Source organism: Ursus americanus, chromosome 36 (assembly GCF_024610735.1).
Source record: "Ursus americanus isolate L20-20 chromosome 36, mUrsAme1.1.p, whole genome shotgun sequence".
Lineage (NCBI taxonomy): Eukaryota > Metazoa > Chordata > Mammalia > Carnivora > Ursidae > Ursus > Ursus americanus.
In genome coordinates this window covers 5,821,879-5,848,674 of record NC_142162.1, presented here as the reverse complement: position 1 = coordinate 5,848,674, position 26,796 = coordinate 5,821,879, and the positions used below count along the sequence as shown (strand labels likewise).

General features: G+C 41.3%; 1 protein-coding gene across 6 annotated transcripts in view; it reads left to right on the top strand.

Annotated features, from left to right (window-relative positions):
- ATP8B4 (ATPase phospholipid transporting 8B4 (putative)) overlaps positions 1 to 26,796 on the top strand; it is a 246,914-nt gene that overhangs the window by 8,946 nt on the left and 211,172 nt on the right. For 3 of the 6 annotated variants that reach the window (XM_045812106.2, XM_087859266.1, XM_045812103.2), the window contains exons 1-2: positions 4,531 to 4,662; positions 24,656 to 24,724. In XM_045812106.2, the coding sequence (XP_045668062.2) occupies positions 24,697 to 24,724 (28 nt within the window). In that variant the 5' untranslated portion in view covers positions 4,531 to 4,662; positions 24,656 to 24,696. Of the gene's footprint in view, positions 1 to 3,037; positions 3,092 to 4,530; positions 4,663 to 12,910; positions 13,149 to 13,240; positions 13,362 to 24,655; positions 24,725 to 26,796 lie in introns of those variants that run through there. The other 3 variants (XM_087859264.1, XM_087859263.1, XM_087859265.1) reach the window with 3 other exon arrangements.

Sequence of the window (26,796 nt, the reverse complement as noted above, 5' to 3'; positions counted from 1 at the left end):
CTCTGCTAGGAGCCTGCTTCTTCCTCTCCCACTCCCCCTGCTTGTGTTCCCTCTCTCGCCGGCTGTCTCTGTCAACTAAATAAAATCTTTAAAAAAAAAAAAAAGATGTGGCTTTAGTCTATTTGAGCTGCTGTTATACATTACCATAGACTGAGTGGCTTATAAACAATAGAAATTTATTTCTCAACAGTTCTGGAGGCTGAAAGTCTGAGATCGGTTGCCAGCATGGTTGAGTTCTGGTGAGGGCCCTTTTCCAGATTATAGACTGCTGTCATCTCATTAATTCCTTTTGTGGTAGAAAGTAGAGGACAAGGAAGCTCTCTACTGAGTCTAAGGGCACCAATCCTGTCAGTAAGGGCCTTATCCTCATGATCTCATTTAATCCTAATTACCTCCAAAGGCCCTCCCTCCTAATACCATCACCTGGAGGTGTGTGTGTGGGGGTGGGGGGTGGGGAGAAGGTAAGTGTTTCAGCATATGACTTTTAGAAGGATTCATAGCAGATGTAGAAGATTCAGCTATGTAAACAGAGGTGGGGGAAGGGTGTGTGGACAGTGTGTATAAACACCCCAACATGAATGTAGTGTATGCAGAGAAGCAAAAAATGTCCAGTCCAGCCAAAGAGTGGAGACCTTTCTTTGCAGTGAGTGAAAATCTTCCTAGACTCTACCCTGTAATTTCAATTCTGGCTGTTTATTAAAACTCCCTATTATATTTGTACTGGGTTCAATAGTATGCCCCCTAAATTCATGTCTACCCGGAACCTTAGAATGTAGCCTTATACATAAGTAGAATCTTTCCAGATGTGATTAATTAAGTTAAAATGAGATACTAGATTAAAGTGGGCACTAAATTCAGTGCCTGGCATCTTTATAAGAAAGCCATGTGAAGACACAAAGATACAGAGGAGACGCACAAAGAACACCATCTGACATGGAGAGTGTGGAGGGATGCCTCTGTAAACCAAGGAATATAAAGGATTGTCAGCAACTACCAGAAGCTAGAAGAAAGGTATAAAACAGATTCTCTGTCAGTAACTCCGGAAGGACCCAATCTTGCCAATACCTTGATTTCAGACTTTTATCATCCTGAACTGTGAGGGGGAAAATATTCTGTTGTTTTAAGCCACCTAGTTTGTAGTAATTTATTGTCACAGTCTTAGCAAACCAATATAGCATTCTTGGTGAGTTTGACTCTTCTCGGTGACCAGAAGCCATACATAGATGCGTTCAGTGATGGAAATGAGTGTAGCGGGTCACAGTTTACTCTATTGCTTCTATGCCTTAAAAATGTGGCCATTTAATTTTTTATAAAGGATCTGTTTTTTTGTTTGTTTTTTTCTTTTATCACTAAGCCACACAGCCTGATGGTTAAGTAGGGAAAAATAATCTCTAACAAACCTTGAGCTAGGGGCACCTGGGTAGCCAAGTCAGTTAAGCATCCGACTCAGGTCATGATCTCAGGGTCGTGAGATCGAGCCCCACATCAGGCTCCACATTCAGTGCAGAGTCTGCTTGAGATTCTTTACCTCTTCCTTTGCCCCTCCGCCTGCTCTCTCTCTCACATGCACATTGCTCTCTCTAAAAATAATAAAAAAAAAACCTACCCCCTCCAAAAACCCACAAATCTTAAACTAGCTAACTTATGTATCATAATCTTTTCAAGTTCAAGTAAGCTCCTTTTGATTCTTTAGTCTTTTTAAGGCCTTTGGGTATCCTTCTCCTCTCCCTGTTCCTCTCCAAGATGGGAGGCATCTGGGTAAATGGAGGACTCATTTGACTCTGTGATGGGTAGGAGCCTTGTGTCCATGCTAGGTCTTCTGGTTTCTCTTTGCTCAAGGCGATCTCTTCTTCTTGACCTGGGCCTTGCTGTTTGTCTATCACAAGGAGGCAGGAACACAGCCTCAAGCATCTCGAGTCACCCTCTTCCTCCATTGCTCTCCTATTGCTTCCAGCCTTGCTGAATTTGATGCCGTGGTGGACAAGGGCACCCTTTAGAGCTGGAGGAAACAGGCCACTAACCTGGGTGCCTCCACATCTTTCTGGGTGCTTCTGTAATCAGCACCCTCTGAAGCTTAGGTCCCAAGGTAAGAAAAAACCAGGATTCTGGTGTCTGAATCCATCGTTCCCCTTTTCTGTCTGTCTCTGGCATGACTTAACCCCATGTCTCACCTCCTTTTCTGGGAAGATATTTATGCCCCTTCCCCTTGACAGACTGGATACAAGATGAAACACTAGCTTACCAATAAGGGAAAATCTAAAAAACATCTTCCTTACCCAAGGATGCATAAGAATGTGAGAATGCACCCGACATAGCTTTATCATCCACTCAGCCACTATAGATTCCAAGTCTTGAGATTGGAGTGTGTTCTACCTAAAGGTGGCTCAGCATTAGTGGGGATGTGTCCAGAACTGGAGGGGTGCACACTTTGTAATTGTTCATCTGGAATTAATATTTACTCAAAGCTTTTAATGGGATCTGCCACTCTCCATTAGATATGGAATACCTCTAGAGGGCAGGATGACTCTGGAGCCATCTGAGACCGTTTTGCCTCCCTCCTGCCATCTTGTGCTTTTGCCTCCTATACCACATCCCAGTGTCGTCTTCCAGCTTCATAGTAGGGTGGATTTTCTTACAATCTATGGTACAGCACAGCTGTAGCACCTTAAGTAGGAAAGAATTCATGCTTTTCTCAGAGGTAGGGTGCCCAAGGCAGTGCTTGACGCATTCAGAACTCAATTCCTGTCTAACTCTTGCTTGGCCTTTGATCTGCTATGACCTAGTAATTGTACTGAAGTGATGATGAACTCCCTTTTGCCCTCCACATTCATGAATGCTGTAGGATGTGGGTTTGTGACTCACTCCTGCCATTTGGAATGGAAACTCAGGTGGTGGTGGAGGGCTGCCATTCTCTTAGGTGGGATGGAGTAGTAGCTGAGGGGAGGAGATAAAAACTATCAGTGATATTTATTCTCATGGAATGTTAGCTTGTGAAACTAACCAGATCCTCCCTATACATCTCCTATTCCTCTCATAGGATTCAGCTTCAAATCCTGAGGTTTTCCTGTGATACCTCCACAACCACATAGAAGTAAGTATGCCTTCTCCTATAGTTCCAAGGCATATTTGGACGGGATGCCCCTATTAGAATTCTTACCATAGCATATCACAGTGACTTATTGACAACTTATTTCCCTTCCACTAGAAAAGTTCTTGCTAAGGCAGAGACCAGGTCTTGGTTATCTTGGGATCCCAATGCCTTGCAGAGGAATTGGTATAGAACTGGTGATGGAAAATGGTGATGAATGTATGAAATGTCCTAGAGATAGTCCTGATTAAGAGCCTGAACTCCTTTGGTCTTGGACCCTGCCCTTTCCAAATGACATGTAAGGGGTAGGGAGTTTTCATCCCTATTGATGCGTAGGACAGACTAAAGGGTAAAGAGATAAAGCTAAGATCTTCTTTAAAGCCTTGTGGCCTTGGTCCTTCCTTCTGTTGGGATGACAGCCTGTTAAGGAGAAAGTGGGGCTGGATTGAGTGTTAGAAGGTCCTGAGTGTTTGGCTCCTCCAGTGTCTTGAAGGTTCTGAGACAGAGAACCACTGGAGCCCTGACACTGACACAGATCAACTCCTTCTTTCTCGTAAACACCTACTATTGTAAGAAGGACTTTTTATGATGCCAATCTATGAAAAAGTGGAGCCCCAAAATATTTCCTGGTCACTTGTTATATGCAAAGAAGACACTGCTTTCTTGATAGCGAGAGATATCATTTAGGGGAGTGTTTCTCACTGGTGTCAACAGTCAGCGCCAGGATCCATTTTTGGCTGTGGATCATTTGTCCTTTGGAAATGAACTGTTAGAATGACTTTTATAACTAGGGATACCAGTTGTCTGGCTTGGAGTTAGGCTCTTTGGTTTAGAGCTGGGTCATCTAGTTCTGGAACACAAGGTTCAGAAGGAATTTAAAAGGGCAAGTTAAATGCAAATCACCTGGTTTGGGTGTGGTGGCTTGGATAACAAAAAACTTTCCAGATCCTACTGTTCTGCTTTGTGTTTGAATGTCCGAACTGAAAGGGGTGTGCAGGAGAGCCCTTACCCGATAATCCAAATTGCTGGGGGGAGCAAGTCCCCAGAGGTGACTTAGGACCCAGGAATTTAGATATCGTTTTTTATTTTTGAAATCCTACATGCTTAATTTTAATGTAGTGGTAGGTTTGTTATTTTTAATTTAATTCCTGAAATTTTAACGGAGCAGGAAACTCCTCTATTCCTAAATCGACATCCGTATCCAGGCTTAACTTCTAAAGAAATGTCTGTCTTGCATTTTCTGATTTTTTTTTTTTTTTTGTTCTTTCTGTGAGTTAGTTGAGTAATAACTAACTCAACTGTGAGTCTTTTCATTAAGGATGGAAAATCCCACGTAGGAAATGGTACCACCAGCAATGGGTCAATCGTTTATGTTGGCCAATGTAAGGGAACCTACTTTCTTACACAAAAGGTTAACCAATCAAGAGGAAGTAATTGTTGGGGGAGATTGGGGGAGCAGTTGGGTTACCTTCTCTTGGTGAACTTCAGCCAAACACACCATAGAAAGTGCCAGATAATACATGAAACCAGAAGAGGTTGGAAAACTCTGTTTCTAGGTATTGAGGACCCTGAAGGTATGTATGATTTCAAGGTTTGGTGAAACTGTTTCTGAATGGAAAGTGAGTAGGTTTCTGTCACTGAAGAGAAAAGGGTGTGGTGGGCAGGAACATTTTTAGTGTACTTCTCTCACTGGCTGAACCTTGTCCTGGAACGGTGGTTTTTAAATAATCCTCTGGGGTACAGGAAGGAAATATTAAAACTGCCATTTACCCTGATTGATTTCATTCTTTAAAACTATCTATTTCTTGTGCTGTTCAATGGTGTATAGAAAGGATAGCCCTGGGAACCACTGTCTCAGAAGAGAAGGCAGATGGTCGTATCAGGATGGAAAGAACTAGAGAGGTGGAATATCTCAGAACTCAGAGGTCTTCCTTTTCTTCTGATGAACAAAATGTGGTAGACATTTGGGAAGATTCTGGAGAGAGCAGGGAAGACACTGACCTTTGTTGGGCAATGATTGTATTACAGGCTTTAGGTTATGTATTATTTATTCTTGTTATGTCACTGCATATGTAACATACATATACTTATTTTTTTGTTAATTTAATATTTATTTAGTGATTATCTCCTTTAATCTTCACAAATAGCTTGAGAAGGAGGTTTTAATGTTCCCAATTTTACAATCAGGAAACTAACATTTTTTTTTATTGAAGTGTAGTTGACATATTATATTAGCTTTAGATGTATAACATAGAGATTCAACATTTGTATACATTAAGAAATGATCGCCATAATAACTGTAGTAATTATCTGTCACCATACAAAGTTATTACGATATTATTGACTGTACTCCCTCTCTTGTACTTTACATTCTCATGACTTATTTTATAACTGGAAGTTTGTACCTCTTAATCATCTTCACCTGTTTTGTGCATAATCCTCCACTCCCAGCAACCACCAGTTTGTATTTTGTATTCATGAGTCTGTTTGTGTTTTGTTTTGCCTGTTCATTTTTCTTCTTTAGATTCCACATTTCCATAAGTGAAATCATACAGTATTTGTCTCTCTCTGACTTATTTCACTTATCATAATAACATCCAGGTCTATCCATGTTGTTGGAAATGACAAAATTTTATTTTTTTATGGCTGAGTAGTATTCCATTATTTTATACACACACACACACACACACACACACACACACACACACACACCATGTCTTTATACATTCTTCTATCAGTGGATACTTAGGTTGCTCAGGAAGCTAAAGTTTAAAGCAGTTAAGTAATTTGCACAACATTGCATGATTTATACCCCTGCAGTTCTCATGCTTTAGTGCAGAACATAGGGTAGGGCTCAAGGGCTCCTCTCAAAGAAATCTTCTTCAGTAGGTTCAAATTGGCCTCTAGTCTGCTCACAGCAGGTGCATTGCTCAAGAAAGTGTTTACAAATCAGGGGATACTTTGTTCTGTTTTTCTTTCTTATTGTATATGTCCACATCATAATTTTAGGCCAGAGTTACTTCTCTGCCGTTCAGGCTGATGCTAAGGCTTGGCTTGATATTTCAGTGAGCTCAGCCTTCCTTTCTTGGCATTAAAAGCAAGCAAGCAAACAAAAATCCTGAAACTCTTGTAATAGCTTAATTTCAGGGAATTGATGAAATCTTAATTAGTTCATTTCATTGCGATTAGATTGAATTGACACAAAGGGACTAAATCTGCTTGGTGGTCTCATTCTCAAGAGTAGAGCCTGTTCTCCACCTTTTGTTGTAGAATTCCCTCATCTCTGCATGTCTAGCGAAGTATTTGCACTTGTTGAGTGAAAATATTGGATCAGGCATAACCGGTTGCTATAGGTGGTTTATCTATCTGTTTACTTAAAATGGTAATTTGTTGGCTTTCTTAGCTGTCTTGGCAGTAGAGCTAGACTTATTTACATGTTTTGAGAAACATGATGCTATTTATTCTGTTGAGAAAAGCTGCATGGCTTCATATTCTTAAGTATAAAAATTTCCATCTCTTCATTTTGATGAAATATGTGCAAAGTTGGAGGACAAAGTAAGAGGGTGAGTAAATTAGGGAAAACATTTCTCTCAAGTACTCAGATATTTAATCAAAATTCCTTTAACATAATTGACTGGATTGTTGTGAGGACAAATTGAGGTGACCATTGAGAAAAATCTTTGGAAACTCTAGATTACAGGCAGGGACATTTCTAAAAAGTAAGATTTTTAAAGCAAAATAAGGTTTTTTTTTAAAAAAACACAGAACTTCTAGTGTTCTGACAATGTATATGCTACCTAATGAAGATTAAAAATTAAGCACTGGTCAGGTAATATTATCTAGTGGGAATATATACCATTTACCAGGTTAGCTATTTTTAAGTGTACAGGTCAGTGACATTAAACACAATCACAATGCTGTGTAACTGTCACCACTGTTGATCTCTGGAATGTTTTCATCCCAGTCTGAAACTCTGTACCCAGTAAATACCCTCCCATTTCCCCTCCTCCCAGACCCTGGCTACCTCTATTCTTTGCCTATGCTAGTAACTCATACAAGTGGAATTATTACAATATTTTCCTTTTGTGTCTGGCTTATTGCACTTAGCATAATGTGTTCAAAGTTTATCGTGTTGCATCATGTATAAGAATTTCATTCTTTTTTTAAGATTTTATTTATTTGAGAGAGAGAGAGCGAGCGCGCGCACCCGTGCATGAGTGCGTGAGAGAGAGCTTGAGGGGGGTGAGGGGCAGAGGGAGAAGCAGACTGCCAGCTGAGCAGGGAGCCTGATGTGGGGCTTGATCCTGGAACTCTGGGATCATGACCTGAGCCGATGGCAGATGCTTAACTGACTGAGCCACCCAGGCTCCCAGAATTTCATTCTGTCTTAAGGCTGAGTAATATTCCATTGTATTTGTATACCATATTTTGGGTAGCCCTTTACCCATCAATGGACATTTGGGTTGTTTTCACCTTTTGGCTATTGTGGATGCTGCTGCTGTGAATGTTGGTGTACAAGTATCTGTTTGAGTCTCTGGTTTCAGTTCTTTTGGGTATATATCTGCAAGTGGAAAAAGTAGAGCTTTTATTTTTTAAAATTTTATTTTTAACCAAAGGAAAGCTAGTATAGCTTCATTTTAATTAGATGAAATAGATTTAAGGCCAAATCAGTACAAAAGATAAAATGGTTATATTTTATAATATATATTTTATAATAATTTTAACACGTTGACTAGAAAATTAGTAATTGTAAGTTTTTTACTCTCTGTAACTTAGATTTAATATAGATAAAGCAAAAAAAAATGGACAGAAATAGTAAGAATAAGCAATTCTATATATAATGGGAGATTTTAGATGTACCAATCTCAGTAGTAGAACAGGCTGATTAAAATGAGAGTTTTAATTGACCAAATGGACATAGAGACAACACATTTTTAAAAATAACTTTCTACATACTGGGTCATAAGGCAAATCTTTTAAAGGATTGAAATGGTACAGATCACATTAATTGTACTAAGATCACACAGCAGGCTCTTATTGAATGGCTTATGAAATTAATAAAGCAGAGATTTTAAACCCTCCTTTTCCCCCTTTTGGTTATCCAGAGCAAGTTGATCTCCTCTGTTCATGCCATAAAGAGTGAGCAGTTGCTTTCTTCATCTTCAATGTGCTGTAGGCCTCCATCCTTTCCCCTACGCTTCTCCTCCTCCTCTGAATTTCATACTTCGAGATGTAGTTAAAAGGAGTCTGAAAGCTGACCCTAACCGCTCTATGCCTATAGCAAGTTCTATTCACATTAGGTCTATCAACTGGCACTACTTTGGGGACTGACAGATTAAAGTGAGCTAAGAAAAATTAACTTGAGGGGCTCCTGGGTGGCTCAGTCGGTGGAGTATATGCCTTTGGCTTAGGTTGTGATCCTAGGGTCCTGGGATCGAGCCCTGCATAGGGCTCCCTGCTCAGTGGGGAGCCTGCTTCCCCCCCCCCCCACTCATGCTCTCTCTTGCTATCCCTGTCTCTCTCTCTCAAATAAGTAAAATCTTTAAAAAAAATTAACTTGAGGGCATATTATAAATGGAAATCTAGTAGACATGGAAAGTATCATACAGAAAACTATACTTTAGACTTCAGCTTCAGTTCATTTGATAAATTACTCTCTGCTGGGCGCTGTTGGTGATGACCAGGAATGAAACAAGAGCTCTGTTTTCAAGCAGCTCGTATTCCGGAGGAGGATGGATACCTATTTAGTAAGTGACAAAACCACACAACAAGGCTATTACTGTTCATTGGTTTATTCAGCATCCCTCAAGCACCTACTGCACGTTGCTCTAGGCCCTGGCTGTAGACCCAAAGACAAAGTCCCTGTTCTCCTAAAGCTGACTTTCTAGTGGGGGGGAACCGGACAATAAACAAGGAAATATGCAGTATAATAGCTGTGTGCTTTCCTGTGGAGGAAAATAAAGCAAGATAAGGGATGGAGAGGGGCAGGGGTGTGTGTGTGTTGTTTTAGGTAGGCTGACCGGGGTGGGCTTCTCAGAGTTGGTGACTTTGAGCACAGATCTGAATGAAGTGAGGGAGAGAGTCAAGGTGATATGTGGGCAATAAGACGGCCTGAGAGAGGGGTAGCAGCATCTGCTGTAACGTTACATTTCAGAGATGGGTAAAGAGCATTGGGACTTAAAGTAATGGGACAAATAAATCTGATGCTCTGTGATTTTAAGTACATAATTCTAGGACACTGTAAAATCATTTTTTAAACACCCAAAGATCTATCTCCAAGGGTATTTAATGGCAAGATACTTGCATTTTAAAATGAATATTTCAAAATAATATGAAATCATGGCTAGCCCCCGCCCCCCACGCATGTGCGTGCGTTATGAGAGCTTCTGTGCGTGAGGTGAATGTGAGGTAGTCATTCTGTGGTTTTACTGTGAGTGTGGTAAGCCCTTCTGTCCCACCTTCTTCTGCCATTAGGATTCCTCATTCCATCAGTGTTGTTAATTTGGAGCAAAATATAATTAAATCAGTTCTGACTGATTAGTATAGGAAGAACTAGAGCATTTTAAATCAATTTAGAACTTTCAGAAGCATTTAACAAGAATATACTGAGGAAGCTGAAGAAAGATATCCCTAGTGTCGAAATTTCAGGGAGAATGACAGGGCTGGTGAATTTTTTTTTTTTTCAAGTGTCAGAAACTTTTGGGCAAATGGAACAAAACCACAACACATAGCTCCTTAATGTGGCAGTCTTTTTTTTTTTTTTTTAATAGTGCAGGACTGCGTGCATGCATGGGTGGGAGGGAGAGAGCATGTGTGCGAGAGAGAAGGGGTTGCAAAACTGAAGACTCAGTCCTTATAGACCTCATCTCAAACTGGAAGGGGAGATAGCAGACACTGTAGAATAAGTGCCAGTGGATGGTATCGAACCTGGTCTGTGGCCATGTCCAAGAGGGAGGGACCAGAGATGCTCAGAATCAGAAAATGGTCCTTTATTTTTATTTTTTTTTAAAGATTTTATTTATTTATTCGACAGAGATAGAGACAGCCAGTGAGAGAGGGCACAGAGCAGGGGGAGTGGGAGAGGAAGAAGCAGGCTCCCAACAGAGGAGCCCGATGTGGGACTTGATCCCAGAACACCAGGATCACGCCCTGAGCTGAATGCAGACGCTTAACGAGTGTGCCACCCAGGCGCCCCAGAAAATGGTCCTTTAAAGCCAGGTTTGTAAGTGAGAAGATGAAGGAAAAGGTCTCCCAGGAGGAGAGGATGAAATGGGCTGAGATCCCCATTGGGGATGTGCGTTGATGTTTAGGTAAAGGAGAGGGATCTTGATGGATTAGGACAGAGGATCTGGCTTGGAGATTGTAGGGTTAACTTTGGAAAGATCAATAGAAGGCCAAGGAGAAAAGGAGAGCTCTGTGCTTTCCTTCTTTTATAAGTTGCTTTCTGACTCATTAACTTATCAGGTAATAGGGAGGATCATCCCTGCTCCCTCATTGGTCTGCTGTTAGGGGGGACACCCATAGATCTTAAGATGCACCCCATAAACAAAACCATTATCTTCTAAGAACTTCATTTTTATTGGTTGGCACACAATCTCACTGTAAAAAATGTAAACACTACTTTTCTAAGAAGTATTTTTTTCCAGGGCCCACCAGCCCTTCCACCCCTTCCAACCCTGTACCATTTTTTGGAGGTGACTATTGTTAAAAATTTCTTTCTGCTTATTTTTATTCATTCAGTCAACAAGTGTTTATTGAATGCCTATTATGGAAACAGGGATACAACAGTGAAAGAAGTCTCTGCTCTCCAGGAGCTTGTATCTTACTGGGAAGAAGCAGGCAGTCAACAGCAAGCCCATTTAAAATATTTTACCAAATGGAATTATCCTATACATACTCTTGCAACTTGCTCTTTTCACTTGACAGTATATCTTAGACATCTTTCCATGTCCATCTAAAGAGGCCTACCTCTTTAATTGGTACTAATACTTATTGACCATCTGCTGTCCTTCAAGGTACTGTCTTAGTCACAATAAATCTCTATGGTAGGTAATGTAATTTTCATCTTATTACAGAGGAAAGATCGAGGCCAAAACAGGTTTGGGAACTTGCTCAGAGTCACCTGGTTAGTCTCTGCTGGAACTAGATTTGAACCCAGACCATCTGATCCTTCGGTCCAGTTCCATCCCTCTTGATGGCTGCGTAGTATTCCTTTACATGGATGTGTCTTCACTTACGGGACTAATCCTCTATTTTCAAGCCATTTTTAGTTTTTCCTATCACAGACAGTGCTATAATGAACATTTATACAGATATGTGTACAGATCATCTGTGGGGTAAATTCCTAAGAGATGGAAACATATACATTTCTATATTTGATAGACAATACTTAGTTTCCCTTTAAAAATATTTTACCAACTTCAGGGCGCCTGGGAGGCTCAGCTGGTTGAGCACCTTTGGCTCAGGTCGTGATCCCTGGGTCCTGGGATTGAGCCTGGCACTGGTCAGCGGGGGGGGGGTGGGGGGGGGTGGGGGGGGTGGAGGGGGTACCTGCTCAGCAGGGAGTCTGCTTCTCCCCCTCCCTCTGCTATTCTTCCTGTTTGTGCATGTTCTCTCCCTCTGTTAAATAAATAAAATCTTTAAAAAAATAAATTTTTTACCAACTTCTACACTAATATTGTAGGAGAAGGTGCTGATTTCTTTTTATCTTCTTCAACAAAGGGAATTACCAAACTTCTAGTAGTTGCTAATATAGTAGGTTAAAAAGTGGTATAGAAATTATACTTAAAAACACTTTTTAAAGAGTTTTTCATTTTAAATGTCTTAAAGAAATGATTGCGTCTTATAGGCTGTTCTTGGTTATTTTTATCATGCAAGGAAGAAAGCCATTACTCTCGTTTCAAAAAAAAATCTACAGTTTCTTGTGACTGGGGAGGCTTGGCAGGGAAAGCCCTTCCTTTCTCTCTGATCTGGCTGTCTGTGGAGGTGCGAGGGCTCAGTACCAGGATTTTCCAGGAGAGTGGAGTTGATATGTGCAGAGGATCAACTTGCTGTGGTTATAGAAATGTGATTAAAATGTATTTGGTGTCCCCATCCCCCCATCCCCCTCCCTTTGATGGGTATTAAGGAGGGCACGTGTTGTGATGAGCACTGGGTGTTATTTATATGCAACTAATGAATCATTGAACACTACATCAAAAACTAATGATGTACTATATGCTGGCTAACTGAACATAATAAAAAAAAATAATAAACATGTGGAAAATAATTAAAAAAATGTATTTGGTTTCAGTACTTAACTGCAAATCTGATGCAACTTCTGGAAAACCCATAAATGGGTTTAGACATACTTAGAAGAAGACCTAATCTTTTCTTTTAAAAATAGACACAAACCAAAATATTTTGTTTTCATCTAATCCCATCTTAAAAACAGGAACCCCCTCAACGTGATTCTGAACTAAAAAGTTTAAATACATTTCCTATGTGCATTTATTTTTTGGCATCCTCAAGGATTAATTGTTTGTGTTACTCTGAGTTGAAATTAAGAATGTTTGGAAAAAGTGTCTTGATTCTTCATATTAAATGTTGCTTGAGTGTGCTTAGCTTTCACCCATAAGATAGTAAAACTCCCCTTGCAATGATTTTTAAAAAATGCTAATTCCTTCATCTCTGGGAAAAACAGGTGGGAACTCTGAAGATGTTTGCTTATTTTTCTTAGTCGAGGGCTGATGAAAGTTTGGTAAGCAGAAGTGGTAACTGCGACTTCTTCCGTTGTCCGCGTCCATCCTTCTGAACTCTTGGTTCCCACAGAGGAAGCCATCCTGCTGAAGCCAGCCTCTAGGGAGCTTCCTTTTGTTTCTTCAAGATTAACCAGTTCTGCCCTGGCAGCAGTAGCAGGCAACTCTAGAAGGAGAGACTCTTCTGGGCTTTTGGTATTTTTCCAAGGAGTGTTTTTCTCCCCCAGTTCCTCACTGGTGGCGTAGCCGCTTTCCTACAAAGCCACCTTCTTTTTCTGATGAGATGCTGATTCTGATCTGCCATCTAGCAGCTTCCGGTAGCGGTAAGTGGTCAAGAGTGTTTTTCCGGGAGTTGATCTCAGGTTTTCAAGAATGTCCCCTAGAGACCCAGTTTGTTTTCTATTTAATTGCTAGAGCTTTTTGTTTTCTATTTAATTGCTTTTCTCATTGTTCTCATTGACATGATCATGGAATGGGTACCTGTTTGATCTCCCCGCATCCTCCTTTTTGGGAGAGAGGGTTAGGTCCAGGCTGAGGTGAGTCTGGGGGGAGCATTCAAGGGTTGGTGAGGCCAAGAGGAAAGTCAGCTCCGGGCTGACTGGAGCTTTCTGTTTCTCTTTTCTAGGTTGTTCTTTTGTTTTGCTATTTTCACCTTCTGGTATGGTTGAGGTTTAGCAAACCGTCTTTATTATTCTCTTACTAAAAATTATTTAGAAACTAGTTGGGTTTGAGAAATAGAATATTTTCTTTATTTTTCAAATTTTTATTTTGTTAGGATCACCTATTTTTTTTTTTTTAAGATTTTATTTATTTGAGAGAGAGCACAAGCAGGGGGCGTGGAAGAGGGAGAAGCAGGCTCTCCACTGAGCAGGGAGGCTGATGTGGGGCTGGAACCCAGGACCCTGGGACCATGACCTGAGCTGAAGGCAGACGCTTAACTGACTGAGCCATCCAGGTGCCCAGCATCACCTATTAAATGGCCAATGGGAGTAGCATCTAGGTCCATTTCTTTTTGGCTCGTGAGTGTTGGTCACTTCCTTTGGGAGTAGTTGATTTCATTTTTTTTCAAGGGGATTGTATCTAGCTTTCCCATTCAAGGTATTGTTTATTCTATGACCAATTCATGTTTTAAACATGAACAGTTTGTTACTAAACTACCCTTCGAGGCTGGAGTGGTATGATTTTTAGTGCTGAGATTTGTCTGAACTGAGAAATTGATACTTCTGGCTATTTGGTTGATAAACATGAGAGTGTCTCAGGTTCCTGGTTAATAATTAGCTGTTTTGAAAAGAAAGGAAGTTGGTGAGAAATTTTAATTGGAGGCTGAAGGCTTATTAGAAAGGAGAGGAGGAAAATATAAGACTGTGTGTGGAATTATCGACATGTATTCCTGAATGGTCACCTTTGCTTGGGTGTTGTTCTATGCTAGCCTTTACTGCAAAATGTAAATTCAGAGTGATTTTTTTAAAACCTAAAGTTATTTATCTTGTGCTTTTATATGGTTTTATCATGCATGCATCTTTAAAAACGAGGGATCAAGTAATTTTTTGTGCCCCTGGACACATTTTTGTGCACAGGATGATTTTATTTAGTTCTTACCTGGTTAATTGGAAATTTTCATTTAGTTGGAAAAGATTTAACCTCTTGTTTCAAAGTAAATTAGAAATTGTAGCTCCCTTAGAAATCTTTTTAATGTGTGTATTCTAGATGCTTGTATTGCATATACAAGAAACAGATGCTGGTATTTTCAGGATTTCTCACAAAAAGGTGTCCAAGAAAATAGTAACCTCCAAGTGTTCCTCATGCCTCAAATCTTTTGACTTCTTAGCAATTTTGTTTTTCAAATTTTAATTTCTGATTAAATATTAAATGTAAATAATAAATATGTTGGTCATTGCATTTTCGGAAATGTTTTATCCTTTCTCTCTCTTCCATTTCTTTGGTCAACTCCAGCTTGTTGAGCCCCTACCCCATGTCAGGCTCTATGCTAGATGCCCAGAGGAACACACACCACAGTAGAAAAACCTGAGCATTTCATTTCAATATATCCTTCTCCGACACTTCTTTGGAAGTTGGGTGTTCCCTAGGACCTGTCCTCATCCTTTTGTTGACTCATGCTCACCCTCTATCCTCTCCTCAATCGTTTATATTCTTGTTCTTCCTGAGTGAGCTCATTCATTTCCCATGACTTCAATGCTTGCATATATGTTGATGATTCCAAGTCTACTAAATCTGTCTTTAGTGCTAAGGATTTTTAATGATCAAAAGAAATTTCAAGACTAATGTGTTGAAACTGAATTTATTATTCTCCCATCCCAATTCCTGCCCCTCTGTTTTCTGTCCCTTCCTCCTTCCCTGCTGTACTTGTCATTTTAGTTAATGGCACCCCTGTCCCCTCATTGTCCTGAGCCAAAAACCTCTAAGCAACCCAGATTCTTCCTTGTTCTGCACGCCAACATATGGACCATTTATAAATGCTGTCAATGCAACTGCAGAAACATTTCTAGAATCCAGCTCCACTTGCCTGTTGTCATTGCTCCCCCATCTCTTTCCATGCCAGGCCATGCTATGAGAGTAACCTTCCTGAAAGTGCTGATAGCATGTGCTTGCATAGAGACACACAGAGTGCAGTAACCGTGGACAAGGGGGGGCTGGATTCTAACCATATCCTTCTCTGAGAGACCTCTTCCACCTCCCCATTACCTGCAGGTCTTGAACACAGCCCTGCCCTGTGTCACCTTATCATCAAACGAGGATGATAGTCCTTGCCTATAGAATTTTGATGAGGATTAAATGAGATGACATATGTCAGGTGCTTAGCACAAGGCCAACTACCAAGTAAATGGTGGTGACGATGATGACAACAATGATGAAGATGATCGCTTCTTTTAGAATCCATCTCTGTCTGGCCAGCTCCATGCCCCCTCTAATCTCCTTGCCATGACTGTCACTGCTCCCCAAACTGTCCCTTCCCTTCCCTTTCGCAATACTTGGTCTTTCCACAAGCTGTTCCTTTTGTCCGTCCTTACCTCATTTTGTTGGGAAAACTGTTTCCTTTTCAAAAGGATTCAACTCAGAATCACTTTCTGTGACGCCCTGTCTGACTCTGCAAAGCAGGCTTGGTGTCTCCATGGTGCCCAGTCCTTGCTTCCGTCATAGCCATTCAAATGATCTGTGTATTTGTTTTTATCTTTCCCAGACTACAGGCTTTTGAAGGACAGATGTAGGACCTAACAGTACTTGCCTCCAAATGGGCACCTAGGTGTCTCAGTCAGTGAAGAGTCCGACTCTTGGTTTCAGCTCAGGTCATGATCTCAGGGTTGTGAGATCGAGCCCTGCACCGGGCTCTGCGCTCAGTGCACGGAGTCGGCTTGAGATTGTCTATGACTCCCATGCCCCCACCCTGCCGCACTCATGTTCTCTCTCTCTCAAATAAATAAATAAAATCTTAAAAAATTAAAAAATAGGTACCTAATAAGTGTTTGAGAGCTGTCCTTCCTGATGTTCAAATTTGACAGGAGGGTTTTGTTTTTGTTTTTAAGATTTTATTTATTTGACAGAGCACAAGCGGGGGGAGCAGGCAGAGGGAGAAAGAGAAGCAGGCTCCGCACTGAGCAGGGAGCCTGATGCGGGGCTGGATCCCAGAGTCTTCGATCATGACCTGAGCTGAAGGCAGATGCCCAACTGACTGAGCCACCCAGGAGCTCCTGGCAGGAGGTTTTTACTTATGGAGAGTTAAACATACATTTAAGAAAAAAATACAGCTTTTGTTTCTTGAGTCCTAACTTTGTAGCAGGAGGCACTGTGCTAATTTCTTTGTAGGCATGCCTGATGATCCTGTGAGTTACTCTGATTGTCCCTGTTTACAGAAACCCAGGACTTAGAGGGAACTTGCTGGATGTTACAGAGCTGGCAGGGCCAAGCCCAGCTGTCTGACTCATGGAATGGTGGAGGAAAAGGGAAGTGAGAGGGGAAGGAAGATGAGGAAGGCAGGGGAGACATGTTTGGGAGAGAAGGGCAGCACGAGGGCAAAAGTGCACTAGAGAGGCAGCAAGAGTAGGCTGGGAAAGACAGAGAAACAGAAAAAGAAATGAGGGGAGCAAAGATGAAAGTGAGCGGGGGATAAACAAGAGGAGGAAGGGAAGCAGCGTTCCCACCACTTCAGAATCTTGTGGCTGGGTAACAGCTGCATGCCTAACAGAATATAAACAGACCGCAGTGTTGACATGACAACTCACAACAAAATCAATCTAATACACATTATATGGGAAATAGAATAATTTGTTAGGGAATGGTAATTATATCTAATTGCTAAGCAATTTATAAATTTGGCTGTACAATGATCACTAACACACACACACACACACACACACACACAGGCTTAAATTGTGTTCACTTGTACTTTTGTCCATTATGGACAGTCAACAAGTGCTATGGCTGTTGGCAGCTGTCACTGACACTAAACATGATTAAAACACTATACCTCCTACCCACACATCATATTCAATGCTGCACACGTGCAGGACAGAAGCTCACTCATTCCTCCCAAGGCTGAGATTTCCCTGCGGTACCAGGATCTCCCTTTCCTGGGTCTTATCGCTGTGCTTTAGCCTCACCTCCTCCATCCCTCAGGGACCTGGCACTGAGGGCCCCAGGGAATATTCTTGGGCCTGTAGGCAGGGTTGCCAACAGATATGACCACAAGGTCGTCTTGTCCAAGGGTGGGAGGACTTACTGAGGCTTTGCTTTTTTGCCTTTGGGAACCTGGAGCCTGAGGAAGGAAAGGGAAAAGGGTAGGACCAGAGAAGATGGAGGGCAGGGGAGGGAGGCGAGAAGGGGCTGGTTCCCTGATCCTGCCCTCCAGCTTCCCATCCTCAGATGCCACTATTGCTCAGGCAGGCAGACTTTTCAAGGTTTACCGATATCCGCCCTGGCGCTGCCCCCCCTCCCTCAGTCAGCCCCCCTCCCTTCCATTCTTGGTTGGCTTAGTCCTCAGAGGCAAGGTGAGTTGGGTTAGGAAGCAAGTGCCTGAGTGAAAAACATGAAGGAAAGTTAAGAAAACAGGGAAGGGAAAATGGGAGATTGAAAGAGGAAAAAAGGGAGGGAGTAGAAGAAAAGACAAATGGGAGGTGGGAAGGGAACACAGTTTTATGTAATGAACCATATTTACATGTATATTTACCCTCACAGCAACTCTAGGAGGAAGGCATTATTGTCCCTATTTTACAGATTCGAAGATTGAGGCTTAGGAAGGGGAAGTGACTTGGCCAAAGTAACACTAGATAGAGAGTAGCTAGCTGGGATTGGAATTGTATTATCTTAAAGTGTCTGTGGTATAGTGTTTCCAAGTATAGTACAGTGTTTCCAAAGAAGAGGAGAAAGCAGAGCTGGGGAATGAGGAAGGCAAGCAGAGAACAGAGAGGGGAGAAGAGAGAAGAAGATGGGAGGTCCTCACAAGGGGTGAGGTCTGGGGTTGGGTTTATTGAAGCTGTATGGATCCTTTCTCCTCTGGTCCATTTGTCCCTGAGTCCTGAGAACTGGAGAGTAGGATCCCCCCAGGGGGGCACTCTGGTTCCTCCCTCGATTCTGATTTGAAGACAGGCAGGAATGGGTTCACCTGGGCAGCACTCTGGGAAGGTAAGGAGAAGCTGCCAGGAATGTGTCCCATGTTGCTCTCTTAGCATCCACTGCTCCTCTCTTTTCCTCTACCTGCCTCAGCTCCTCTCTTCCCCCTTTCTTCTCTGATCTCCTCCAATTCCTTTGCCTTTCTGTCACCCTACCTAGTATTTTCAGTCTGTCTCTTTCCACCGTTTTCCCTCCCCTCAGTTTACCCCCAGGGCTGTGCCCCATTAGAAACACATCTCCTCTTTAAAGTTTCGTTATCCATTCACACGTATCTCCTTTGCTTTATTGCAGAAATGTCTTGAAGGAAGTTAGACTCACTGTCCTCATTTCATCCTAATGTTTATTTGACAAACTTTGTCAAAGTTCAGAAGGCTGCCTTCAACATAACTAATATCTCATGAGCCTTTTCATCATGTGTCCCCATCCCCAGCAGCCCATCCAGTAGGTTCTGAGTATATTTGCCCTGGATTCTGTAATGAATTAGTGGAAAAAGTAGGAATCCAAGGTTAGCCTGTTTGACTCCAAAGGACAAGCTTCCAACCACCACATCCTGCTGCCCCTTGAGCCGATCAGTGGAATGGCTGTTCCCTCGGAGGCCTCTTGGTGAATTTACTGCATCTAGAATGGATTGTTTATCCTGTCGATTTTGGACTGTAATTCAACAGCAAACCGACACCAGATTTATCTTTCTGAGTTAGACTCATATTAGCTCAGGAGACTGGTAATATAAAATAAGGATGATAATTTATTAATTTAAAACATGTAATATAACTGTCAGGAGGACCAGAATGTTCACTTCGGCAGGCATGACTAGTGCGCTCTTTCCCTGTAGACAGACTTCTGTGGGAGAGCAAGTTATTATCAGCAGGTTGCTTGGTGATTGTGGAATTGGAGCAGGGGGAATTAACTATAATAACCTGATTGTTCAATGGCCTTAGATCATTAAAGGGAATCTCCATTTTAATCCTTTGTTTAAAATGTGGAGTCCCCTGCAATTAGGTGCACCCATTTCCACTATAGGCAGAGACCTTGTGAAATCCTGTTATGGACAGGATGCTCTCTTTTGCATATAGCTGCTTAAGTAGCATTTCTAACTTGGACGTCTTATCACCCTCAGTCTCAAGGTGTCTGAAACCAGCTCCTGATTTTCCCTGAACAAACTAGAGTCTTCCTTTGACTTTGTAATTTTTTGCATTAGAAGAACTGTCTTTTGTAACCAAGATTCAAAACCTGAACTGGAAATGTAAAAAAAAATCTGATGGAAGCATAACTTTCAATCTTTTCTGAAAAAAACCACTCGTTGCCTTTAGAAATGAATTCATATATATAAAAGCCCTTTGCTATTACTTAGCCATTAGCCACTCCTTTCTCTGTCTTCCTCTTTTTCCATACCTCTCTCTCTCTCTTTTTTTAAGATTTTATTTATTTGAGAGAAAGAAAGCAAGAGAGTGAGAGAGAGCATGAGCAGGGAGAGAGGTAGAGCCACCCAGGTGTCCCTATACCTTTTTCTTCTACCCCCCCCCCCCGACTTTCACACAAGGAAAGCACCATCTTAATCCCCTGCATAAGACAAAACCAAGAATTAAATGAGACCTGCCAGCAGCTTTCCTTTTTCTATTTCCTCTACTTTGGGGTGATATCAAAAACAAGCAGTATTCGTACAGATATTTTTTGCTTCAGCATTTGGAAATGGTTGAATTTCGGAATCCTAAGTTCCTACTTCTAGAGCTAGATTTCACATTAGCAAACCTTTTCTCCCACCTTATTTGTCCACACCATTTCCTTAGACCTTAGCTGGTCTGAAAGTTCAACAAAAGATGGCTTTTTCTTTACTCGGACATCTTTTAGAATTCGTGTCAGCTGGAGTATTTTGGTGAGTTGATAAATGTCCAAGAATAAAAGCACTAAATTTCACTTCTTCAAAGTTAAACTAGAATCTGCTACATTAGTGTGACTCCTCTGTTAAGTATGCCTGGAATTGCTGCTGTTACAGGGAAAGTATTGGATTGGAGGAAACACGAGCCTGAAGGTCAATTCTTAATTTTTTGTTGTAACTTTCTGTCTTAGGGAGTGAAAACACTTGGATAGGATCATTAATAAGAAAAAACTTTGACAAGTCTTGTAGAAATATTAATATTTACAACTGTGAATGTATAATCACTCTGGATTAATTATAAAGTGGAGAAGATTTTCTACAAAAGTCAAAACAGCTAAAATTCACAAAATGAGTTTATTCAGTATCTTTGAAATAAAAAAAGGTTTTGAAGACCTTTTGGAATGAGGTATTAGAGAAATTAAAAGCATGAAATAGCTGTATGGCTTAGAGGTAGTTTTAGGAAGGATATGGTATTGCTTTGTTTGTTTGCCTAGGAGCTGTTAAAATGAGAAGTGTTTGCAGAAGTATCTAAAATAAGAGAGGGAAGTGGTGATATCATTGATATATATGCTTTGGTGGCATTTATATTATATATTCATCTTTTGAACTGGTTGTCTGTTAGTACTAAACCATTAAAGCAATGTAGCAAACCATTAAGAAAGAGTAAGTTGGCCAGTGGCCAGTACTCTTATTAAGTTCCTGAGAGATTGAATTTCTTCTGCCTACATTCTAATTGCCACCTGTCAGGGTGTAGAATCCCTTTTGCCCTCTTTCTTAAAGAATCATTCTTCCTTTTACCTGCTCCCGGGACTCCGAACCCATGAAAACATATGTTGACTTAGTCTCAGGAGAGAATTTTAAAGCCCTAACAAGTTGGCTTAGAACTTGCAGAGGAGCCTTAACCGGCTGGCCAGATGGGGCCACCAGATCCAGATGTCATTGTCACAGAATCCATTCAGCCTGCTCCCATTTTGTATCTTTTGTGACTGTTTTTTAGAACAAAGATAGTCCTTGGATGAAAACTCTTTTATCCATATTATTTCTTTATTTCTTTTATTATTTTATTTTTAAAAGATTTTATTTATTTGACAGAGACACAGCGAGAGAGGGAGCACAAGCAAGGGGAGAGTGAGAGAGGGAGAAGCAGGCTTCTTGCTGAGCAGGAGTCTGATGTGGGGGCTTGATCCCAGGACCCTGGGATCATGATCTGAGCCGAAGGCAGACACTTAACAACTGAGCCACCCAGGTGTCCCGATTATTTTATTTTATTTTTTTAAAAGATTTTATTAGAGCGAGCAGCACTCCAGCACAAGTGGGGGGAGGGGCAGAGGGAAAAGCTGGCCCCCCACTGAGCAAGGAACCCCACACAGGGCTAGATCCCAGGACCCTGGGATCATGACCTGAGCTGAAGGCAGTCACAACTGACTGAGCCACCTAGGCGCCCCATCCTTATAATTCCTTGCAAGAAGGCCTTACCTCAAAAAAAATCTTTTCAGTGTATCTTTTCTTTCCTTCTTTTTAAAAAAATAGCTTGAGTGCCTCCTTTTTTCTCCTCCAAGCTTTGCAAATATTTCTCTTCTTTCTGTTCTTCAGTTTGCCTGCAACACTCTTCCTATTGCTAAGCAAATGTTGATCTTTGAGGTTTGTCCCAGGCTGGAGATGGGGGGTATAAAAGAGGATGGGGACTGGCCAGAAGGAGGGAGTAGATGAGAAAAGCATGGTGGCCCCCAGCTTGGGAAAATCTAAGACATTCTGGCATGTGGGGTTGAGTTCTGGGAAGGGATAGTTGCTAAAAGGGAAGTGCCTTTACACTTATTGTGGTGAGCGTTGAGTAATGCATAGAATTGTCAAATCCATACGTGGTACACCTGAAACTAATATAACATTGTATGTTAATTATACTTCAATACAGGGGCATCTGGGTGGCTCAGTTGGTTGAGTGTCCAACTCTTGATTTCGGGTCAGGTCATGATTTCAGGGTCGTGTTGGGCTTTGCACTCAGTGGGGAGTCTACTTCAAGATTCTCTCCCTCCTCTCTCTCTCTTTCAAATAAATAAATCTTTTTTTTAATATTTTATTTATTTATTAGAGACCGCCAGCGAGAGAGGGAACACAAGCAGGGGGAGTGGGAGAGGAAGAAGCAGGCTCCCAGCGGCGGAGCCTGATGTGGGGCTCGATCCCATAACGCCGGGATCACGCCCTGAGCTGAAGGCAGACGCTTAACGACTGAGCCACCCAGGCGCCCCTCAAATAAATAAATCTTTAATTATACTTCAGTACAAAAAATTTAAAAAGGGAAGTACCTTTTTATGTCAATGCCCTTGGCCCTTTTCTAATAGAAATTAAAGACCTTATTCATTCTTTAGCAAATATTTATTGAGCATTACTATATGCAGTCATGCATTAGATACTGGAGATACAGCTGTGGACCAGACAGATGAGGTCCCTGCCCTACTGGAATTTGTAGACTAATGAGGACACAGCCAATATAACGTAATAGGCAAATATGTTCTGGAGTGATAGGGGCTCTCATGGGAAGTTCTGGATTATATGAGAGCACATACAGGTGCCCCTATCTCTGATTTGGGGGATCAGAGAGGCCTTGCAGAGGAAGTGATATACAAGTTGATATTGGAAATATAAGTAGGAGTTAGGTTTAGGGGTTGGATGGGTTAGGTGGTTATTATACCAGGGGGCAGAGCATGTGTTGGGCTCCCAGGTGGAAGGAAGCTGAGCTGAGTATTTCTGGAGTATAGACATGATGGGGTGCAAGGAAGAATGGGGGCAGTGAGGAAAGTGATGGGAAATCCGGCTAGAAAAATGAACAGGGACCAGGTTGTGGAGGGTCCAAGGAGTCATGTTAGAATTTGATCTTTTTTTCTAAGACCAATGGGAAGTGATTGGAGGATTTTTATCAGGGATGTGACAAGATGCCATTTAACTTTTATAAAGATGACTCTGCTTCAAGGTGGACCCTGGTCTATAGGTGCCTAAGGCTGGAGCAGAGCAATGCAGGAAAAAACAGTCCCTCATCAGCAGGCATTCCTAGAGGCAACCAGACGCCTGGGGCTGTGGTGGTGGTGGGGCTTATCTTGGGCAGCACAGTTGGTAGAAGGTATTAGGGGGGAGAAACAGAAGAGTTAGTGATGGGTTATATTTAACATTTAAGGACTTATCCCTGCTTCTAGCAGCACCTGGCCGCAGTTCCCCCATTTTCTTGTGCAGATTCGTTGTTTTTAGTGACCAGTCCCTAGAAAAGCAACACGTGTCACACAGGGTCAGTGGCCCTGCTTGTCAGGCGCATTCAGGAGTAGCTGTGCCCTCAGCAGGTTGCTACTTTTCCTGGGGGTGGCAGAAGGGAACTCATGGATCTGGGGCCACCATGACAGGGAGAAATAGTGATGGTTTCAGACTTCTTAGAGATTTGTAGTGGAGCAGTGGCTGTTGATGAATTTCCTCTGCATCCTCCTTTCTTGTAACTAAACTGTAAGCATTGACTGTTCCTCTCCTCTGGTCTCTATATGACTGACGAACTTCTTCTTTATGTGTGTTCACTGCATCCTGCCACAGCGCTTCTTTGAGCAGGAAGCGACTAAGTCATTTCTCTTTCAAACCGAAAGAGCATGTGCTCAGTACCTCTGCTTACCCTGTCTTGTGTTTGCAAAGGTCCCTGAGTTCCTTTCTACAGTCTGTCGGGTTCTAAATGCTTAATCATTTGTCCCTTTCTTTATTCTAAATCTTCTAATAGAATTTACCATAATTGGATCATATGTGGGGAAAGATGGAAAGGTATTTCATTTTATTCATTATTTTATTCATATTATTCTGGCTTTTTTGGTAGAAAAGACTGGAGAAGACTATACAGAGAAGGAACTGAGGAAGATTTTTGAAGTGTCAGCCTGGCTGGCAAGGTCCTCTTACGTGAAGCTCCTGTGATTTTGCAGTGGTTCCCAGGGCTAGCTCTGGGAAGGAATCATCTAATGGCACTTGAATAAAAAGCAGATGTTGTAGCATCGCCCAAAATATATTCATTATTTTGGATTGTTTGGGATACATTAGAGAATTTGACTCAATTTTAATGCCACATTGAATGGCACACTTGGGCTTATTTTACGTTGATTCACATAGCATATAATACAAATAGATTACTTTTGTGTAGAATTATTATCTAGTTAGATTTAAACCTGATAAATGGAATCTGTTATTCATTATTGTGCCAATGATTCCTAGTTGTCTAGATTTGACTAGGAAGAAAGTTAAAAGGTGGAAATTTATGGTTAATGAACATTTAAAAAATACTCATGTGTACTTTTCTTGTTTTCTATATAGACCAGCTGTTGAAACCTGGTGAAACATAATCAGGTCCAATAATGTTCTGCAGTGAAAAGAAATCTCTTGGTAAGTATTGAGCTCTTCAGATGACATAAAGTGAAGATGACTTAATTTTTATTTTACTTTTTAAAATTTCACTTCATTTTATTTTCTGGAGGTGTAATTTATATATTAAAAAACCCCACATAAATCTTAAGTGTTCAGTTTGAGTTTTGACAGTTGTATACACCTGTCTAATTATCGCCCCAAAACAAGATACAGAATATTTCTATCACCCCAGCAAGTTCCCTTGTGTCCTTCAAAAAAGTTTTAATTGTAGTTGACAAACCATATTATATTAGCTTCAGTTGTATAACATAGTGAGTTGATACTTATATACATTATGAAATGCTCATTATAAGTATAATTACCATCTGTCATCATGCAAAGTTATTACATTACTTTTATATTCTCTATGCAATACTTTATGTTCTTGTGACTTCTCGGAAGTTTGTACTTTTTAATCCTCTTTACCTATTTCGCCCATCTCCTTACCCACACTTCCTTTTGGCAACCGCCAGTTTGTTCTCTGTGTTTATGAGTCTGTTTCTTTTCTTTTTTTTAAAGATATTATTTATTTATTCGACAGAGACAGCCAGTGAGAGAGGGAACACAAGCAGGGGGAGTGGGAGAGGAAGAAGCAGGCCCATAGCGGAAGAGCCTGATGTGGGGCTCGATCCCACAACGCCGGGATCACACCCTGAGCCAAAGGCAGACACTGAACCGCTGTGCCACCCAGGCGCCCCTATGAGTCTGTTTCTATTTTGCTTTGTTTATCCACTTGTTCTTTAGATTCCACATATAAGTAAAATCATATGGTATTTGTCTTTCTCTGACTTATTTCACTAAACGTAATACCCACTAGGTCCACTCATGTTGTCACAACTGACAAGATTTCATTCTTTCTAATGACTGAATAGTAATCCTGTGTGTGTGTGTGTGTGTGTGTGTGTGTGTGTGTAGCAGATCTTTATCCATTCATCTATTGGTGGACGCTTAGATTGCTTCCACTTTGACGATTATGAGTAATACTGCAATAAACGTAGGAGTGCATATATCTTTTTGAATTAGGGTTTTTGTTTTCTTGGGGTAAATAACCAGAGATGGAATTGCTGGGTTGTGTGGTGTTATTTTTAATCTTTTGGGAAACCTCTATACTGTTTTTCATAGTGGCTGTACCAATTTACTTTCCCCACAAACAGTGCACGAGAGTTCCCTTTTCTCCATTCCTCACCAACACTTCTTATTTCTTGTCTTTTTGATTCTAGCTATTCTGACAGTCGTTAGGTGATAGCTCATTGTGGTTTTGATTTGTATTTCCCCGGTGCTTAGTGATGTTGAGCGTCTTTTCATACGTCCGTTGGCCATCTGTATATCTTCTCTGGAAAAATGTCTATTCAGGTCCTCTGCCAAGTTTTAATTTTTTTTTATCTTGAGTTGTATGAATTCTTTATATTAACCCCTTACTGGATACATCATTTACAAATATCTTCTCCCGTTCAGTAGGTTGTGTTTTTTTTTTTTTAAGATTTTATAATTTATTTTAGAGCGAGTGGGGGGGAGGGGCAGAGGCAGAGGGAGAGAGAAACTTCAGCAGACTCCACACTGAGTGTGGAGCCAACTCGGGGCTTGATCTCATGACTCTGAGATCACAACCTGAGGTGATACCAAGAGTCAGATGCTTAATTGACTGCGCCACCCAGGTGCCCCTGTCTTTTCATTTTGTTGATGGTTTTCTTCACTGGGCAAAAGCCTTTTAGTTTGATATACTCCCAGCTGTTCATTGTCATCTACGAATAGTGACAGTTTTACTTCTTCTTTACTAATTTGGGTGCCTTTAATTTCTTTCCCTTATTTGATTGCTGTGGCTAGGACTTCTAGTACTATGTTAAATAAAAGTGGCAAGAGTGGATATCCTCCTCTTGCCTCTGATCTTTTTTTTTTTTTTAAAGATTTTATTTATTTATTTGACAGAGAGAGAGACAGCCAGCGAGAGAGGGAACACAAGCAGGGGGAGTGGGAGAGGAAGAAACAGGCTCATAGCAGAGGAGCCTGATGTGGGGCTCGATCCCATAACGCCGGGATCACACCCTGAGCCG